This window comes from Thunnus maccoyii, chromosome 15, assembly GCF_910596095.1.
Source record: "Thunnus maccoyii chromosome 15, fThuMac1.1, whole genome shotgun sequence".
Taxonomy (NCBI): Eukaryota; Metazoa; Chordata; class Actinopteri; order Scombriformes; family Scombridae; genus Thunnus; species Thunnus maccoyii.
In genome coordinates, this window is record NC_056547.1 from 1,590,657 (window position 1) to 1,606,245 (window position 15,589).

General features: G+C 37.1%; 4 gene segments (V, D, J or C); 3 read left to right on the top strand and 1 right to left on the bottom strand.

The window, feature by feature from the left end:
• Nucleotides 1–947: 947 nt before the first annotated feature.
• On the bottom strand, nucleotides 948–2,838 carry LOC121913394. The segment is given in 3 exon segments: nucleotides 948–1,273; nucleotides 2,507–2,558; nucleotides 2,809–2,838. Coding segments are annotated over 3 exon segments (408 nt in total).
• A 264-nt stretch (nucleotides 2,839–3,102) lies between these two features.
• Nucleotides 3,103–3,614, top strand: LOC121913395. The segment is given in 2 exon segments: nucleotides 3,103–3,154; nucleotides 3,280–3,614. Coding segments are annotated over 2 exon segments (387 nt in total).
• A 1,476-nt stretch (nucleotides 3,615–5,090) lies between these two features.
• Nucleotides 5,091–5,587, top strand: LOC121913224 (the record flags this gene model as incomplete). The annotated part of the segment is given in 2 exon segments: nucleotides 5,091–5,142; nucleotides 5,268–5,587. Coding segments are annotated over 2 exon segments (372 nt in total), but the record flags the coding sequence as incomplete, so codon positions are not given.
• A 1,808-nt stretch (nucleotides 5,588–7,395) lies between these two features.
• LOC121913208 overlaps nucleotides 7,396–15,589 on the top strand; it is an 899,212-nt gene continuing 891,018 nt past the window's right edge. The window contains 2 exon segments of the V gene segment in view: nucleotides 7,396–7,447; nucleotides 7,573–7,888. Of these exon segments, the coding sequence occupies nucleotides 7,396–7,447; nucleotides 7,573–7,888 (368 nt within the window).

Sequence of the window (15,589 nt, forward strand, 5' to 3'; positions counted from 1 at the left end):
TCTAATAATTTGTGTTGTAATATTATGAATAATTTCATTCGACATATTTTAGTCATTTTACTATTAGTATTTATTTAGTATTTATGATTAAAACCAAAAAGGATTTCATAGAATATGTAATTAATATTTTAATTCTTTCTTTTTTTCATCTCTTTCTTTTGTCTTTATGTTTGAGCTCTTCAGCAGAAGCAGTTTTTAAAAATCTGAAGGGTTAAAATGTCAGATCACACTTGTTTTATATCTCTTTATGCAGATGATATCCTGATTTTTATTTCAGATTTGAAAAATATATTTGAAAATTTGGATTGTATAAAAACATGTAGATGTATGTTTCTTTATATAAATCTAAAACAATATTATAGTCTGTACATTAACACACTTTGGTAAGCAGAAATGATTGGATGTGTTTTCACTGAGACAACTATAGATTTTGTGACAAAAGTCTATTAATACAGACAAATCTGAAGTGACTCCAGCAAAGCATCTTCCACAAATATGATGATATTGCTGTAAAATATGAGAACAAATTATGGACTTACTACCACCATGACTGTGTAGCATTAATCACATAATATCTAAGAGTGTTGTTTGAGTGTAAATACTTTCATAATATACAGTATATGAATCAATACATTATGTGATCTTACATTTTCCTTCTGAAGTCTTCATAGAGCAGTTGAAACATTTATAACTCAGTTTTTATCAGGATTTAACACCATTACTGTTACCATTAAGAGAAAATAATTAAGACACTTTTATAATAATAAAGATGAAAACAAGTGATTTGATGAACAGATCTTTATTGTCTGGAAATACTGAAATTATATTGAAACATTACAACAAGCAAGTAAATATTGTTACTGAAACATGTGAAATAAAAGAGAGAGATAGTTGCAGAGATCAGAGTGAGAGCAGTAGCAGAGTAAAAGCAGTAGCAGTGAGTCAGGTCAGGACTGGGAACACTGGTCTCTCCTCAGTGTCTCTGAGACTGGAGTCTGGGAGCCCTGGGTGGCCTCACAGGTCACAGAGCCCACCTTCCTCCACTGGTCTGCAGGGAGCCTCAGGGTGCTGCTCCAGCTGTAGCGGCCGTCCTTCTGCAGCACCCCGGGGCTCCTGCTCTGCTCCAAGCTGCTGCTGCTGCTGCCGTCCACCTTCCAGGCCAGACTCCAGTCTGAGGGGAAGCCATCGTTGGCCAGACACATGAGCGTGGCCTTCCCCTGCTGCAGCTCCTCGCTGGAAGGGGGCAGCACCGTCAGGGTGGGACGGACATCACCTAGGAGACACCAATCACATTAGAGGACAGGGACCACACAGCTGTCAATCGAACACCAGACACTTGGACACCTTTACTGTGTGAGAGTGGATTTTCCCCTTTAAGGAGTTTCTGTCAGATGTTTTTTCTGCTCCACCAGTCACTCACTCACACATTGTTTCACTTCCCTTTAAGAAACCTCTCATGCAGATCAGCACAGAAGAGTTCTCATATGACTCTTAACTGCATTTTATTTTACACTATTTACTGAAAATAAGGACATAAAGTTTGAATATATATCTTATAAATTGATTTTGAACATATTTACTTTCAAAACTATTAAAAGAGCAACAGTTAATCAGATTCAGTGTTAAAGGACATTATGAGCAAAAACTAAGAGACAGCCGTAATATACACAACATGTTGAGACATATTAAAGAAACAAATATCTTTCAGAACAAAGAAATATTTCAAACTGAGGTTAAAAGACAATTTTAGACACTTTAAATGATGAGATGCAGCATTTTTTCGTCTTAATCGCCCACGTTGTTCAGAATAGTTTTAAATCAACGTTCACGTAAAATTGAGACTTAAAGGTTAAATTTTGAAAAAATGTTTAAAAGTAGGATTGTTGTTCTTTAATCTTTCTGCTGTTCACATTTAACAAACTAACTGGAACATGTAAAGAAAAGTTCAGTAAAGCTGCTTTGAGTTCAACTTCAAGGTTAAAGAGGAGAAATGAACAATAAAATTGAGACTTTAAAGTGTTTTAGATCAGCTCAGTGGAAACTTATATCGACTACAAATGTTCAGACACAGAAATTATAAACTTAACTGATGATTCGATATTTAATATTTGAGCAGAAACTTACTTCCAACATCCAGTCTGGTTCCTCCACCAAAAGTCCACCACAGTGATACAAACTGACTGAGTCGTGGTACAAAAACCTCTCACTGTAGAGAGACACGGCTCTCTGACTTTGTCACATTAAACTAAAACTACAAGTCCTCAAATTTCAGCCTTAATCTAAAACATTACATGATTTCTACTGTGGACCAAACACTTAGAATATATTGATTCATCATTTAAATTTCAAACACAAAACTCTTATTTTTGTTGCTGGTGGACAACTGTTGGTCAAAAATTAGAAGTGAAGATGTAAAATCAGAAATTTCAATTTCTAGAGAGAACATGTGTGCAAAAACCAAAATATCACTCAGGATTTAATAAAATACTTTAAAAGTTTAACTTACTTCCAACATCCAGTCTGGTTCCTCCACCGAACGTGTACCACAGTGATACAAACTGACTGAGTCGTCGTACAAAAACCTCTCACTGTAGAGAGACACGGCTCTCTGACTTTGAACACAACAAACTCTACAAAAACAGCCTCAGTCTGTGAAACACAGCTGGATGATATGAAAATATATCACAGTAGGTCAATAATTTATATTCTTATTTTAAAATTAATAATTTAGTTTCATGTTTACTGTATTTTAAATTATGTCTTGAATTAAAACTGAGTGTTGTAGATGTAAAATGAATCAAAACAGACATTTCTGAAGACAATCTGTTCACAGAACATAAATGAAACACAGAAAATGATCACTGACACATAGGTAATCAATATACTGGTAAATTGATTGATCCACTGATTAAGCAGCATCATCAGAGTAATCCAAGTCCCTGTTGGAGTGAGTCAGAGCATTTCCATAGAGAGCCACTTTGCATCAGCAGCACCATGCTCCAGTGCTCTGGGAGAGTTTATAGTCCTGAGAGTTGAACACTGGATGACTGACAGCTGTCCTTCATCACAACAGAAGCCACAGAAATCCTCCTCATCAAAAACATGACTTTGATCTCCGTCCTCATCTGGACTCTCCTCTGCTGCTGCTTCACAGGTAAAGTCCAGAGAATCAAACTCCTCTCCTCTATCAACATCTGTCCCTCTGAAATGAAGCCGACAAAACCATCAAAACCATCAAAACCATGATGCTGCTTTATGTTTTTGTCTCTGTATCCTCAGAGTCCAGAGGCCAGGTCACAGTGACTCAGTCTGCAGCAGTGACATCTGCTCTGGGAGGCTCCACAACCATCAACTGTAAAACTAATCCTGCTGTGTACAAATATTATGGTTCTTTAGACTCCTTAGCCTGGTACCAACAGAAAGATGGAGAAGCTCCTAAAGTCCTCATTTACTGGGCTACCACTCGAGCATCAGGGATTCCAGATCGTTTTTCAGGCAGCGGATCAAACTCTGACTTCACTCTGACCATCAGTGGAGTTCAGGCTGAAGATTCAGCAGTTTATTACTGTCAGAGTCTCCACTATCCCAACAGTCAACTTGTGTTCACACAGTGAAAAAGCGTCGTACAAAAACCTCCCTCAGTCAGACTGAACAGAAACTGAACTGACTGCTGCAGCTGGAAGCTACTGCAGAGACTGATACAGTTCACTGAACACACACACACACACACACACACACACACACACACACACACACACACACACACACACACACATATTAAATAGATTAAATAATTTGCACATTGCAGTTTTTAAGATAAATGAAAATATGTCAGAACACTTTAAGGAAAACAGTTTATGGACAATGATTGCCTCGGGGGAAATCAATTAAGTTTTCCATCACAGCTTCTCTCCATCAATACTTACCATATTATGATTTGATCCAATGTTTTAAAATGATAATCAACCCATTTACCGTCCAATGAGGAGAGAGATTGGCTGGAGACTTTTGGTTAGAAATTACTTGGTCATAACCTTTGACCTCGGCCTCATACTGGATCACATCTATCTCAATTATATCCTGTTAACAGAAAATATGAAAACACAAATCAGCATCAGAAACTTTCATAATCACAGCTCCCACCACCAAAAAATATAAATCACACTAAATATTATCTTACAGTAAGAAACCAATCACAGTAAGAGGATCAGAGATATGAAAACATTTTTCATTTTTACATCGTTGAAATAAATTTTAATTCAACTTCATAATAGTTAACTATTAAGTGGAAATTTAAATACTAATTTTTGTTAACATTTTAAAAGTCGAAGTATTGTTCTTTAATCTTTTTTCTTCTCAAGCTGTTCACATTTCAGTTTGACAATAATGTGTAAAAACCAGTTTATTGAAGCTGGTCTGAGTTACATCATGATTAAAACAGAAGAGAATATAAGTGATATAAATCAACACAGATGATATTTGTATCTACTACAAACATTTAAACACATTAAAGCTTTAAATGTCAACATTATGTGTAATATTTGAGTACAAACTTACTTCCAACATCCAGTCTGGTTCCTCCACCGAACGTGAACCACAGTGATACAAACCGACTGAGTCGTCGTACAAAAACCTCTCACTGTAGAGAGACACGGCTCACTCAAAAAAACAAGTCTCTGTTAGTAAAATTACAAGTAACATCACCTGAGTGACAGATATTTCCAGAATGTGTACATTTATTTCATGTTTTAAAGATAAATGGATCTTAATTTCTTTAGAAATATGCATATAAATAAACATGAGACATTCTGAAAGAAAATGTGTCCAGAGAGAAAAAGCTGAAACCATAAAAATTACATTCTGTACAATAATCTGGTAAATTGATTGATCCATTGATGAAACAGCATCATCAGAGTAATCCAAGTCCCTGTTGGAGTCAGTCAGAGCATTTCCATAGAGAGCCACTTTGCATCAGCAGCACCATGCTCCAGTGCTCTGGGAGAGTTTATAGTCCTGAGAGTTGAACACTGGATGACTGACAGCTGTCCTTCATCACAACAGAAGCCACAGAAATCCTCCTCATCAAAAACATGACTTTGATCTCCGTCCTCATCTGGACTCTCCTCTGCTGCTGCTTCACAGGTAAAGTCCAGAGAATCAAACTCCTCTCCTCTATGAACATCCGTCCCTCTGAAATGAAGCCGACAAAACCATCAAAACCATCAAAACCATGACACTGCTTTATGTTTTTGTCTCTGTATCCTCAGAGTCCAGAGGCCAGGTCACAGTGACTCAGCCTGCAGCAGTGACATCTGCTCTGGGAGGATCCACAACCATCAACTGTAGGGTCAGTCAGGATGTTCAATATTGGAACAACTACCACCTTTTAGCCTGGTACCAACAGAGAGATGGAGAAACACCAAAACTTTTCATTTACCGTGCTACCACTCGAGCATCAGGGATTCCAGATCGTTTTACAGGCAGTGGATCAAAGTCTGACTTCACTCTGACCATCAGTAGAGTTCAGGCTGAAGATTCAGGAGTTTATTACTGTCAGAGTAAACACTATATCAACAGTCAGCATGTGTTCACACAGTGAAAAAGCGTCATACAAAAACCTCCCTCAGTCAGACTGAACAGAAACTGAACTGACTGCTGCAGCTGGAAGCTACTGCAGAGACTGATACAGTTCACTGAACACACACACACACACACACACACACACACACACACATTTGTCCATTTAGGACAAATAAAAATATGTAAAAACGTATTACGTATAAAGTAAAACAGTTTCTGGACAATGATTGTCTTTGTGGAAATCAACAAAGTTCTTCATCACAGCTTCTCATCATTCATTCTTAGCCTGTTACGGTTTCATCCAATGTCTTTAAATGATAATGAACCCATTTCCTGACCTGACTGGTAAGAAATGTCTTGGTCATGACTTTTGACCTCAGCCTCCTACTGGATCACATCTATCTCAAATATGTCCCCTTAAGAGAAATTATGAAAACACAAATCAGCATCAGAAACTTTCATAATCACAGCTCCCACCACCAAAAAATATCAATCACACTAAATATTATCTTACAGTAAGAAACTAATTACAGTAAAAGGATCAGAGATATGAAAATATTTTTATTTTTAATGTACATTGTTGAAATTCATTTCAATTTAACTTAATAATAGTTAACTATTGAGTGTAAATGTAAAAGTAAATTTGGTAATCATTTTAAAATTATATTTATTTTTCTTCATTTCAAGCTGTTCACATTTCAGTTTGACAATAATGTGTAAAGACCAGTTCACTGAAGGTGGTCTGAGTTAAACTAAATGACCAAAGTGTTAAAATTAAAACAAGATCTTTCATATAAGTCAAGGCAAAGGTTATTTAAGCACACAAAAACACATTAATGTATTACATGGAAAATTATATGTAATATTTGCAGAGAAACATATGTCCAACATCCAGTCTGGTTCCTCCACCAAAAACCTCTCACTGTAGAGAGACACGGCTCTCTGACATCAACTGAGTGTCATTATATTTTCTATATTGTAGTGTTAAGTGAATTTGATTTTCATTTCTGTAGAAATATATTGAAATAAATATGAAACATTGTAAAATAACTTTCTTTCAGTGAGAGGAAACTGAAACCATAAAAACATTCTGTACATTAACCTCATAACTTGATTGATCCATATCCATTTTAAATTTAATTGGTGTGATGTATTTTGTGGTAATACATTTAGATGGAAGAAATTACATCCTAAAAAAAAGCCCAAACCACATCAAAATGAATATAAACACATCCATACCAATACTCTGAAAGTTTATTGATCCATTGATCAAACAGCATCATCAGAGTAATCCATGTCTCCTGTAGTAGTACACAGCTGGACAGATGTGAAAGACACCATGTAGAACAGACTCAATACTTCTGTTAAAATGTTCTCCTTTCATCCTTTACTTTGACAGGCTTTAAAAAATATATCATCATTTATGTGTAAAATGGTGACAAAAAAATGATAAAATCCTTGTGAATATACCCAGAGACAAACTCAGTGTCTGTAGATTCATTGAACACAGTAACATGTGACAGCAGTCATTCTTTAAATTATATGTTGCCTTGGACACATATGATTAGATGACTATGTCTTTAATAATTTAACATAAAGAGAATATCAGCATTATTGCAAGCAAAGAAAAATATCACTTGAGAATGTGATGATTATGTTAATCAGTCAGAGCATTTCCATAGAGAACCACTTTGCATCAGCAGCACCATGCTCCAGTGCTCTGGGAGAGTTTATAGTCCTGAGAGTTGAACACTGGATGACTGACAGCTGTCCTTCATCACAACAGAAGCCACAGAAATCCTCCTCATCAAAAACATGACTTTGATCTCCGTCCTCATCTGGACTCTCCTCTGCTGCTGCTTCACAGGTAAAGTCCAGAGAATCAAACTCCTCTCCTCTATCAACATCCGTCCCTCTGAAATGAAGCCGACAAAACCATCAAAACCATCAAAACCATGACGCTGCTTTATGTTTTTGTCTCTGTATCCTCAGAGTCCAGAGGCCAGATCACAGTGACTCAGCCTGCAGCAGTGAGATCTGCTCTGGGAGGCTCCACAACCATCAAATGTAAAACCAGTCCACAGGTTTTTATTGGGAGCTACCACTATTTAGCCTGGTACCAACAGAGAGATGGAGAAATTCCTAAGCTGCTCATTACCAGATCTACTTACAGAGAATCAGGGATTCCAGATCGTTTTTCAGGCAGCGGATCAAACTCTGACTTCACTCTGACCATCAGTGGAGTTCAGGCTGAAGATGCAGCAGTTTATTACTGTCAGAGTCTCCACTATCCCAACAGTCAGTATGTGTTCACACAGTGAAAAAGCGTCGTACAAAAACCTCCCTCAGTCAGACTGAACAGAAACTGAACTGACTGCTGCAGCTGGAAGCTACTGCAGAGACTGATACAGTTCACTGAACACACACACACACACACACACACACACACACACACACACACACACACACACACACACACACACACACATTTCATTAAATGGATTTAACAACTCGCACATTGTAGCATTTAGGACAAATAAAAATATGTAAAAACGTATTACGTATAAAGTAAAACGGTTTCTGGATGATGATTGTCTTTGTGGAAATCAACAAAGTTCTTCATCACAGCTTCTCATCATTCATTCTTAGCCTGTTACGGTTTGATCCAATGTCTTTAAATGATAATGAACCCATTTCCTGACCTGACTGGTAAGAAATGTCTTGGTCATGACCTTTGACCTCAGCCTCCTACTGGATCACATCTATCTCAAATATGTCCCCTTAAAAGAAATTATGAAGACACAGATCAGCATCAGAAACTTTCATAATCACAGCTCCCACCACCAAAAAATATAAATCACACTAAATATTATCTTACAGTAAGAAACTAATTACAGTAAGATAGACAGAGATATGAAAACATTTTTATTTTTAATGTACATTGTTGAAATTAATTTCAATTTAACTTAATAATAGTTAACTATTGAGTGTAAATGTAAAAGTAAATTTGGTAATCATTTTTAAATTGTATTTATTTTTCTTTAATCTTTTCTTCATTTCAAGCTGTTCACATTTCAGTTTGACAATAATGTGTAAAGACCAGTTCATTGAAGGTGGTCTGAGTTAAACTAAATCACCAAAGTGTTAAAATTAAAACAAGATCTTTCATATAAGTCAAGGCAAAGGTTATTTAAGCACACAAAAATACATTTATGTATTACATGGAAAATTTTATGTAATATTTGCAGAGAAACATATGTCCAACATCCAGTCTGGTTCCTCCACCAAAAACCTCCCACTGTAGAGAGACACGGCTCTCTGACATCAACTGAGTGTCATTATATTTTCTATATTGTAGTGTGAAGTGAATCCATTTTAAATTTAATTGATGTGATGTATTTTGTGGTAATACATTTAGATGGAAGAAATTACATCCTAAAAAAAAGCCCAAACCACATAAAAATGAATATAAACACATCCATACCAATACTCTGAAAGTTGATTGATCCATTGATCAAACAGCATCATCAGAGTAATCCATGTCTCCTGTAGTAGTACACAGCTGGACAGATGTGAAAGACACCATGTAGAACAGACTCAATACTTCTGTTAAAATGTTCTCCTTTCATCCTTTACTTTGACAGGCTTTAAAAAATATATCATCATTTATGTGTAAAATGGTGACAAAAAAATGATAAAATCCCTGTGAATATACCCAGAGACAAACTCAGTGTCTGTAGATTCATTGAACACAGTAACATGTGACAGCAGTCATTCTTGAAATTATATGTTGCCTTGGACACATATGATTAGATGACTATGTTTTAAATAATTTAACATAAAGAGAATATCAGCATTATTGCAAGCAAAGAAAAATATCACTTGAGAATGTGATGATTCTGTTAATCAGTCAGAGCATTTCCATAGAGAGCCACTTTGCATCAGCAGCACCATGCTCCAGTGCTCTGGGAGAGTTTATAGTCCTGAGAGTTGAACACTGGATGACTGACAGCTGTCCTTCATCACAACAGAAGCCACAGAAATCCTCCTCATCAAAAACATGACTTTGATCTCCGTCCTCATCTGGACTCTCCTCTGCTGCTGCTTCACAGGTAAAGTCCAGAGAATCAAACTCCTCTCCTCTATGAACATCCGTCCCTCTGAAATGAAGCCGACAAAACCATCAAAACCATCAAAACCATGACGCTGCTTTATGTTTTTGTCTCTGTATCCTCAGAGTCCAGAGGCCAGGTCACAGTGACTCAGCCTGCAGCAGTGAGATCTGCTCTGGGAAGATCCGTCTCCATCAACTGTAAAACTAATCCACAGGTGGATATAGGAAGCAGTAGCCGTAAAGATCTTTTACACTGGTACCACCAGAGAGATGTAGAAGCTCCTAAACCACTGATTTACAGGGTTAATGAGCGAGCACCGGGGATTCCAGATCGTTTTTCAGGCAGTGGATCAAAAACTGACTTCACTCTGACCATCAGTGGAGTTCAGGCTGAAGATGCAGGAGTTTATTACTGTCAGAGTCGTCACAATATCAACAGTCAGTATGTGTTCACACAGTGAAAAAGCGTCGTACAAAAACCTCCCTCAGTCAGACTGAACAGAAACTGAACTGACTGCTGCAGCTGGAAGCTACTGCAGAGACTGATACAGTTCACTGAACACACACACACACACACACACACACACACACACACACACACACACACACAGATGATTTATGATGTTCATAGTGTCTCTATCAGTTTTCCTCCTGAAGGTCAAACAGTCCACCTCCCACCTCAACAACCTCTTACTGAGCCAAACAAATATTTAGTCATTCAAGATTCATCTTGACTCAAAAATGTAAAATCTATCAAACAGAGACATTCTGTTCTTTCATGCTGCCCCATCATCACCTCAGCTGTTAAATCCTCTTCATCACATTATGTTATGACACATGTCACACTCATCATCGTTCTCTGTATAAAAAAGTTGGATGAACTTCATAACTGACAAGATAGAATAATCATCTCATGATGTTCACTCATAAAAGTCAACTGTAAAAGCTTCCAAACTACCTCACGTCTTCTCTCATTTCAATCTAGTAAACTAAAGTACATAGTGAACTTGGCAGAATTTGCTCCAGATACTCTTCATCTGTTAAAATTAAATGAAGTGCAAACTGCCCCGAGCTAGATTCTTTCATTCCCCTTGAAGATTTTTAAGCTTTATCTGATGTTTTCATGATTCCTGTAATAATTGATATTAATTGTAATTGTTGCTTTATTGTTTGTTGTCTGACTTTAGACGTGTTGTTCTTGTTTGCTGGTTGTTTGGTTTTCTGATCATAATTGTTTCTTGCTCTCTGGTCTCTCTTGTCATAACAGATCTGTATCTTAATGACACTCACTGATGACATAAATAAAGGTACTAAAAGTGTCAATCACATCTAGCAGAGACATAATATATGTAGCATCAACATCTGCAGATCATGATGATCATAATTTATTGTGTTCAGCAATTCATACATTACATGTCACTGAACAAACTGTGTTTGTGGACCAAATACATTAAAGACACCAAACACTCCAAACTGATGAGCCCATGATAACAACTGACTGTAAATACAGAGATAGTTTTTATCTCTGAGGTTTATTCTTATTAAAAGTTTGTGTAGTTTGATATAAAATATAAAGATGTTTTTAAAAAGGCCTTCAAAAAACTGACAGATTCATTTTGTACCTGTTAGTCCAAAATGTGTGCAGACATGAGTCAAAGATTCTGTAGAAGTTCACAAGTCTTCTGTTTTTTTTGATTTTTTGTGTTTTCATCTCTAAATCGTAACAATTGGTTGGAAAGTTTTACCTCCATGTTTCTTGTATTTTACCTCAAATGAGACATCAGAGGAGGGATGATGGCTGAGATAAATATGTAACTTTCACAAAGAGGAAATAGACTTTAATTCCAGTTTAAACATCAAGAATGAAACTCTGAAAGTATTTAAATTCAGATAAAAGAATAAAATGTTTTAAATAACACAGAGCAATGACAGTCTACACACAGTTACTTGTGAGTGCACATATTCCATGTGATATACTGTCAGATATTGTAAACATGTCTTTCAAGGTCTGAAAACTCGTTAAATCCTACATTTTTTAAAATTTTTTGAAGGCCATAAAGTTGTGTTTATACTGTGTGTTAAAATATTATTTCAGGTGCTTTAACATCACGAGGAAGCCCTCTGAATTATTCTCCCAATAATGTTTTATTGAGTGCACCTGGGCCATTTTGACATGACGTCTTTGACCTTCTGAATGAATGTGAGCTTGTAAAACTGTTGTAGCGTTAGAAATAAAAAACATAATATCATCAGCATACCGTCACATCAAATGAATGTGATCGTTGGTTGTGACCTGACTCAGCATTTGACAAAGAAGGTCTGTATATAAACTCCACCTGATTCAACACGTGTGTGAGTCCCAAAACAAGCCTTCAATTACATCAGCATGTCTACATCTAATTATTTACAGTATGTACCATGTAAAAATCTGAGGTATCAGCTACAAATTACAGTGAGTTCTCCCAGCAGTGAGGAGGAAACAGCATGATATGTTGAGGACAGCTACAGTTCACTGACTTTGTGTGTTTGCATATCTGTCCTGCCTCTCTGCTCCCAGCCGTTAAGAGGCCAGTGTTGATCAGTGGCTGTCCAGACCTTTCACAGCCACTGACACGCCGGCAGCACAATGATGATGTCACTGACTCTACTGCTGGCCACCCTGGGGCTCCTTGTTCAGGGTGAGACTCTCTTGTGAAAACTTTGCTTCAGGATGCAACCAGGTTCACCACAATGATGTTCTGCTGTGACGGAGAAACACTGAAACAAGCAGCATTTACCTTCTTCCATCTATTCTCCATGTTAAAGAAATGATACTCTTCTGTTTTCATGTTGATCATCTTTCTCCAAGCTGGATTTGTCTCAATAACCCTTCTCCTCTTTTCATGTTTTCCAGGTTCATCAGGACAAATCATCCTGACTCAGTCTCCTGGATCTCAGTCTGTTGTTCCAGGACAGACTGTCTCCATCAGATGTAAAACCAGTACAGGTGTTAGTAACTACATCCAATGGTACCTTCAGAAACATGGAAAGGCTCCTAAATTCCTGATTTATGATTCTACGACCCTTCAGCCTGGAGTTTCAGATCGTTTCAGTGGAAGTGGATCAGAAACTGACTTCACTCTGACCATCAGTGGAGTTCAGGCTGAAGATGCAGCAGTTTACTACTGTCAGAGTGTTCATGAAATCAACAGTCAGTATGTGTTCACACAGTGAAAAAGCGTCGTACAAAAACCTCCCTCAGTCAGACTGAACAGAAACTGAACTGACTGCTGCAGCTGGAAGCTACTGCAGAGACTGATACAGTTCACTGAACACACACACACACACACACACACACACACACACACACAGCGAAATTTAGAATAAGCCATTAGACAATTAATTTATACGTTTGTGGTAACGAATATGAATCTATCACAGATAATAATCACAATATTTTTCATGATTGGTCTCACAGTGGTACAAACACAGTAACAACTTTGTACTGATGACCTGATAGAAACTGAAGGAAACGAATTAGTAACATTGAAGTAAATGAAAAAAGAGGCAGAACAGGTATTTTGTTCCTTTATTAAAACATATGAAATGTGATATGAAGTTATACATTGAGAACATCAGATTCCTTAAAGCTTGAAATAATCTTCTGTATCAAGGTGTCTCCACAGCTCAGCAGGTGATTGACAGTTCTGTGTAGACTCTACCTGTTACCTGTTCTAGCTGTGTTTACTTTCTCTCATATTCACTTTGTTATACAGAGCAGTAACAACACTGCTGAAGAGAAAGTTTGGACTGGCAGTGGTGGACCTGTTAGATGAGGATAATATAATTGTTGCAGCATTAAAGTCAAAAATCAAAAACCAGACTCACTTTTCAGACCCATGTGGAACACCTATCAAGCAAACTGAAGGTCAAGAATGGATTTTTGTACAGAAACAAATCATGTTTCTCTTCTGCTAGTCTGTGAAGGAAGGTTGTCGCACACTCGTCACCACTTTACTAAAAATATACTTTAATAATTTACCAACGTTTTGACATGACAGTCTTCTTCAGGGTATTGAGGGACATAACAGCTCAACAGACATTATATAGGAGATAGGACACAGGTGTGTCTGTCATGGGGAGGAGTGTCCTCAATCACATTTACATACTGTTGGAGGAGCGAGTACCTGATTCACATGACATTTAAAAGTCACATCAGAAAAACATGATACGTTTGATCAATAGCTTAGATCATACAGTGCATCAAAAAAACATCTCAATATAAATGCACAATACATTTGAAAAAAGGTTAGTTATACAATATATCAAAAGAACATCAGTAAAGATCTCCATATAAATATCAAATCATGGCTACGAGTGTGCGACTACCTTCCTTCACACCTTTCCTACTTTCATGGTGGTCAGCAACTCTCCAACACTGGTTTGTGTTCCTCCTCTCTCTCATCCTGAGAATCTCTTCTGCTAGTTGAAAGACCATTGTACAATCTACAATTCTGTGTGCGCTTGATTATGGTGATATTTTATATATGCATGCTTCTCCCTCCACCTTAAAGCTTCTTGACTCAGTGTATCACAGAGCACTGCTCTTCATCACAGTTGATGAATTCCTCACTCACCATCGCATCTTATATGAAAAGGTGGGATGGTCCTCCTTAACAAACAGAAGGCAGCAGCATTGAATGTTGTTTATTTATGAGGCTCTACTGCAAAAACTGCCTGGTTCCCTCTGATCTCTGGTTACATTTAAATACAGTACTTACAATGTATTTTAACATCAGCTGAACCTCTTGTTCACACTGAACTTGGAAAAAGTGGGTTCAAATACTCTGCTGTGTACAGTGTTTGGTTTGTTCCTTTTGGGCGACTGTAGAAACATGGTAGTGCAACATGGCGGGCTCCGTGGAAGAGGACCCGCTCCCTACGTAGATATAAAGGGCTCATTCTAAGATAACAAAAACTATTCTTATTTTCAGGTGATTATACACTAATGAAAACATACTTATGAATATTATATTTCATTTCTGCCAATAGGTCCTCCTAAATCTTACACACTGGTCCTTTAAATGAAGAATTAAATCAATGAATAAATAAAGAATGAAAAGAAAAAGCTCCACTGGAAGAGCAGATATTCAGTGAGAACACTGAACATGTGGAAGCAGCTGCAGACTGATCAAAGCTCTCGTGGTGTCTACAGTTTGTGAATCGCAGCTACATGAAGATTATTGTTTGAAAAGTTGCAGATAACTTACATTATGATCCTTTGAGCTCCAACAGATGAAGCACAAACATCTGCTGGTGTAAATATAGACGCTCAGACAGAGAGGTGTAAAACAACCTTTATTATTCACAGCCAAGCGCAATCACTACAGAAATTTGCAATTTTCGCCAGTTCTGACATATGTGCCAATATTCATGAGTTTTCCAGCATCCCAAACCCCTCAAAAATGCAATGGCCCAACAGCCCCCGAAATAGAAATATTGATTAGACATAAATGGTTTGTTTCTCCACTGCTCTTTAGACTTTGATTCTTTTTTCCATTTGCAAATCCATCAGTATCTCAGGCATCATTTCATTCACACTATCAAAATGATCACTTTGTATGCTGATGACATCCTATTAATCATCACAAAATCCTCATCTTGCCTTCTTTCAGTTACTAATCATATCAGAAATTACAACAGGTGTTCTAACTATTCTCAATCCTATTTTAAATGTGCAGCAAATCTTTTGCATTGTTTGAAATCCACATTTTACCAAACTGACATGAAAGAATTAGAACTCAAGTATTTCCTCGATGTTAAAGACATTGCAGATCAATAGGAATTTCAGAATAATTTTTCCTGATGTCTGACTTGATAAACACCTACAAAACTCTTCATGTCCGTCTGAGAATC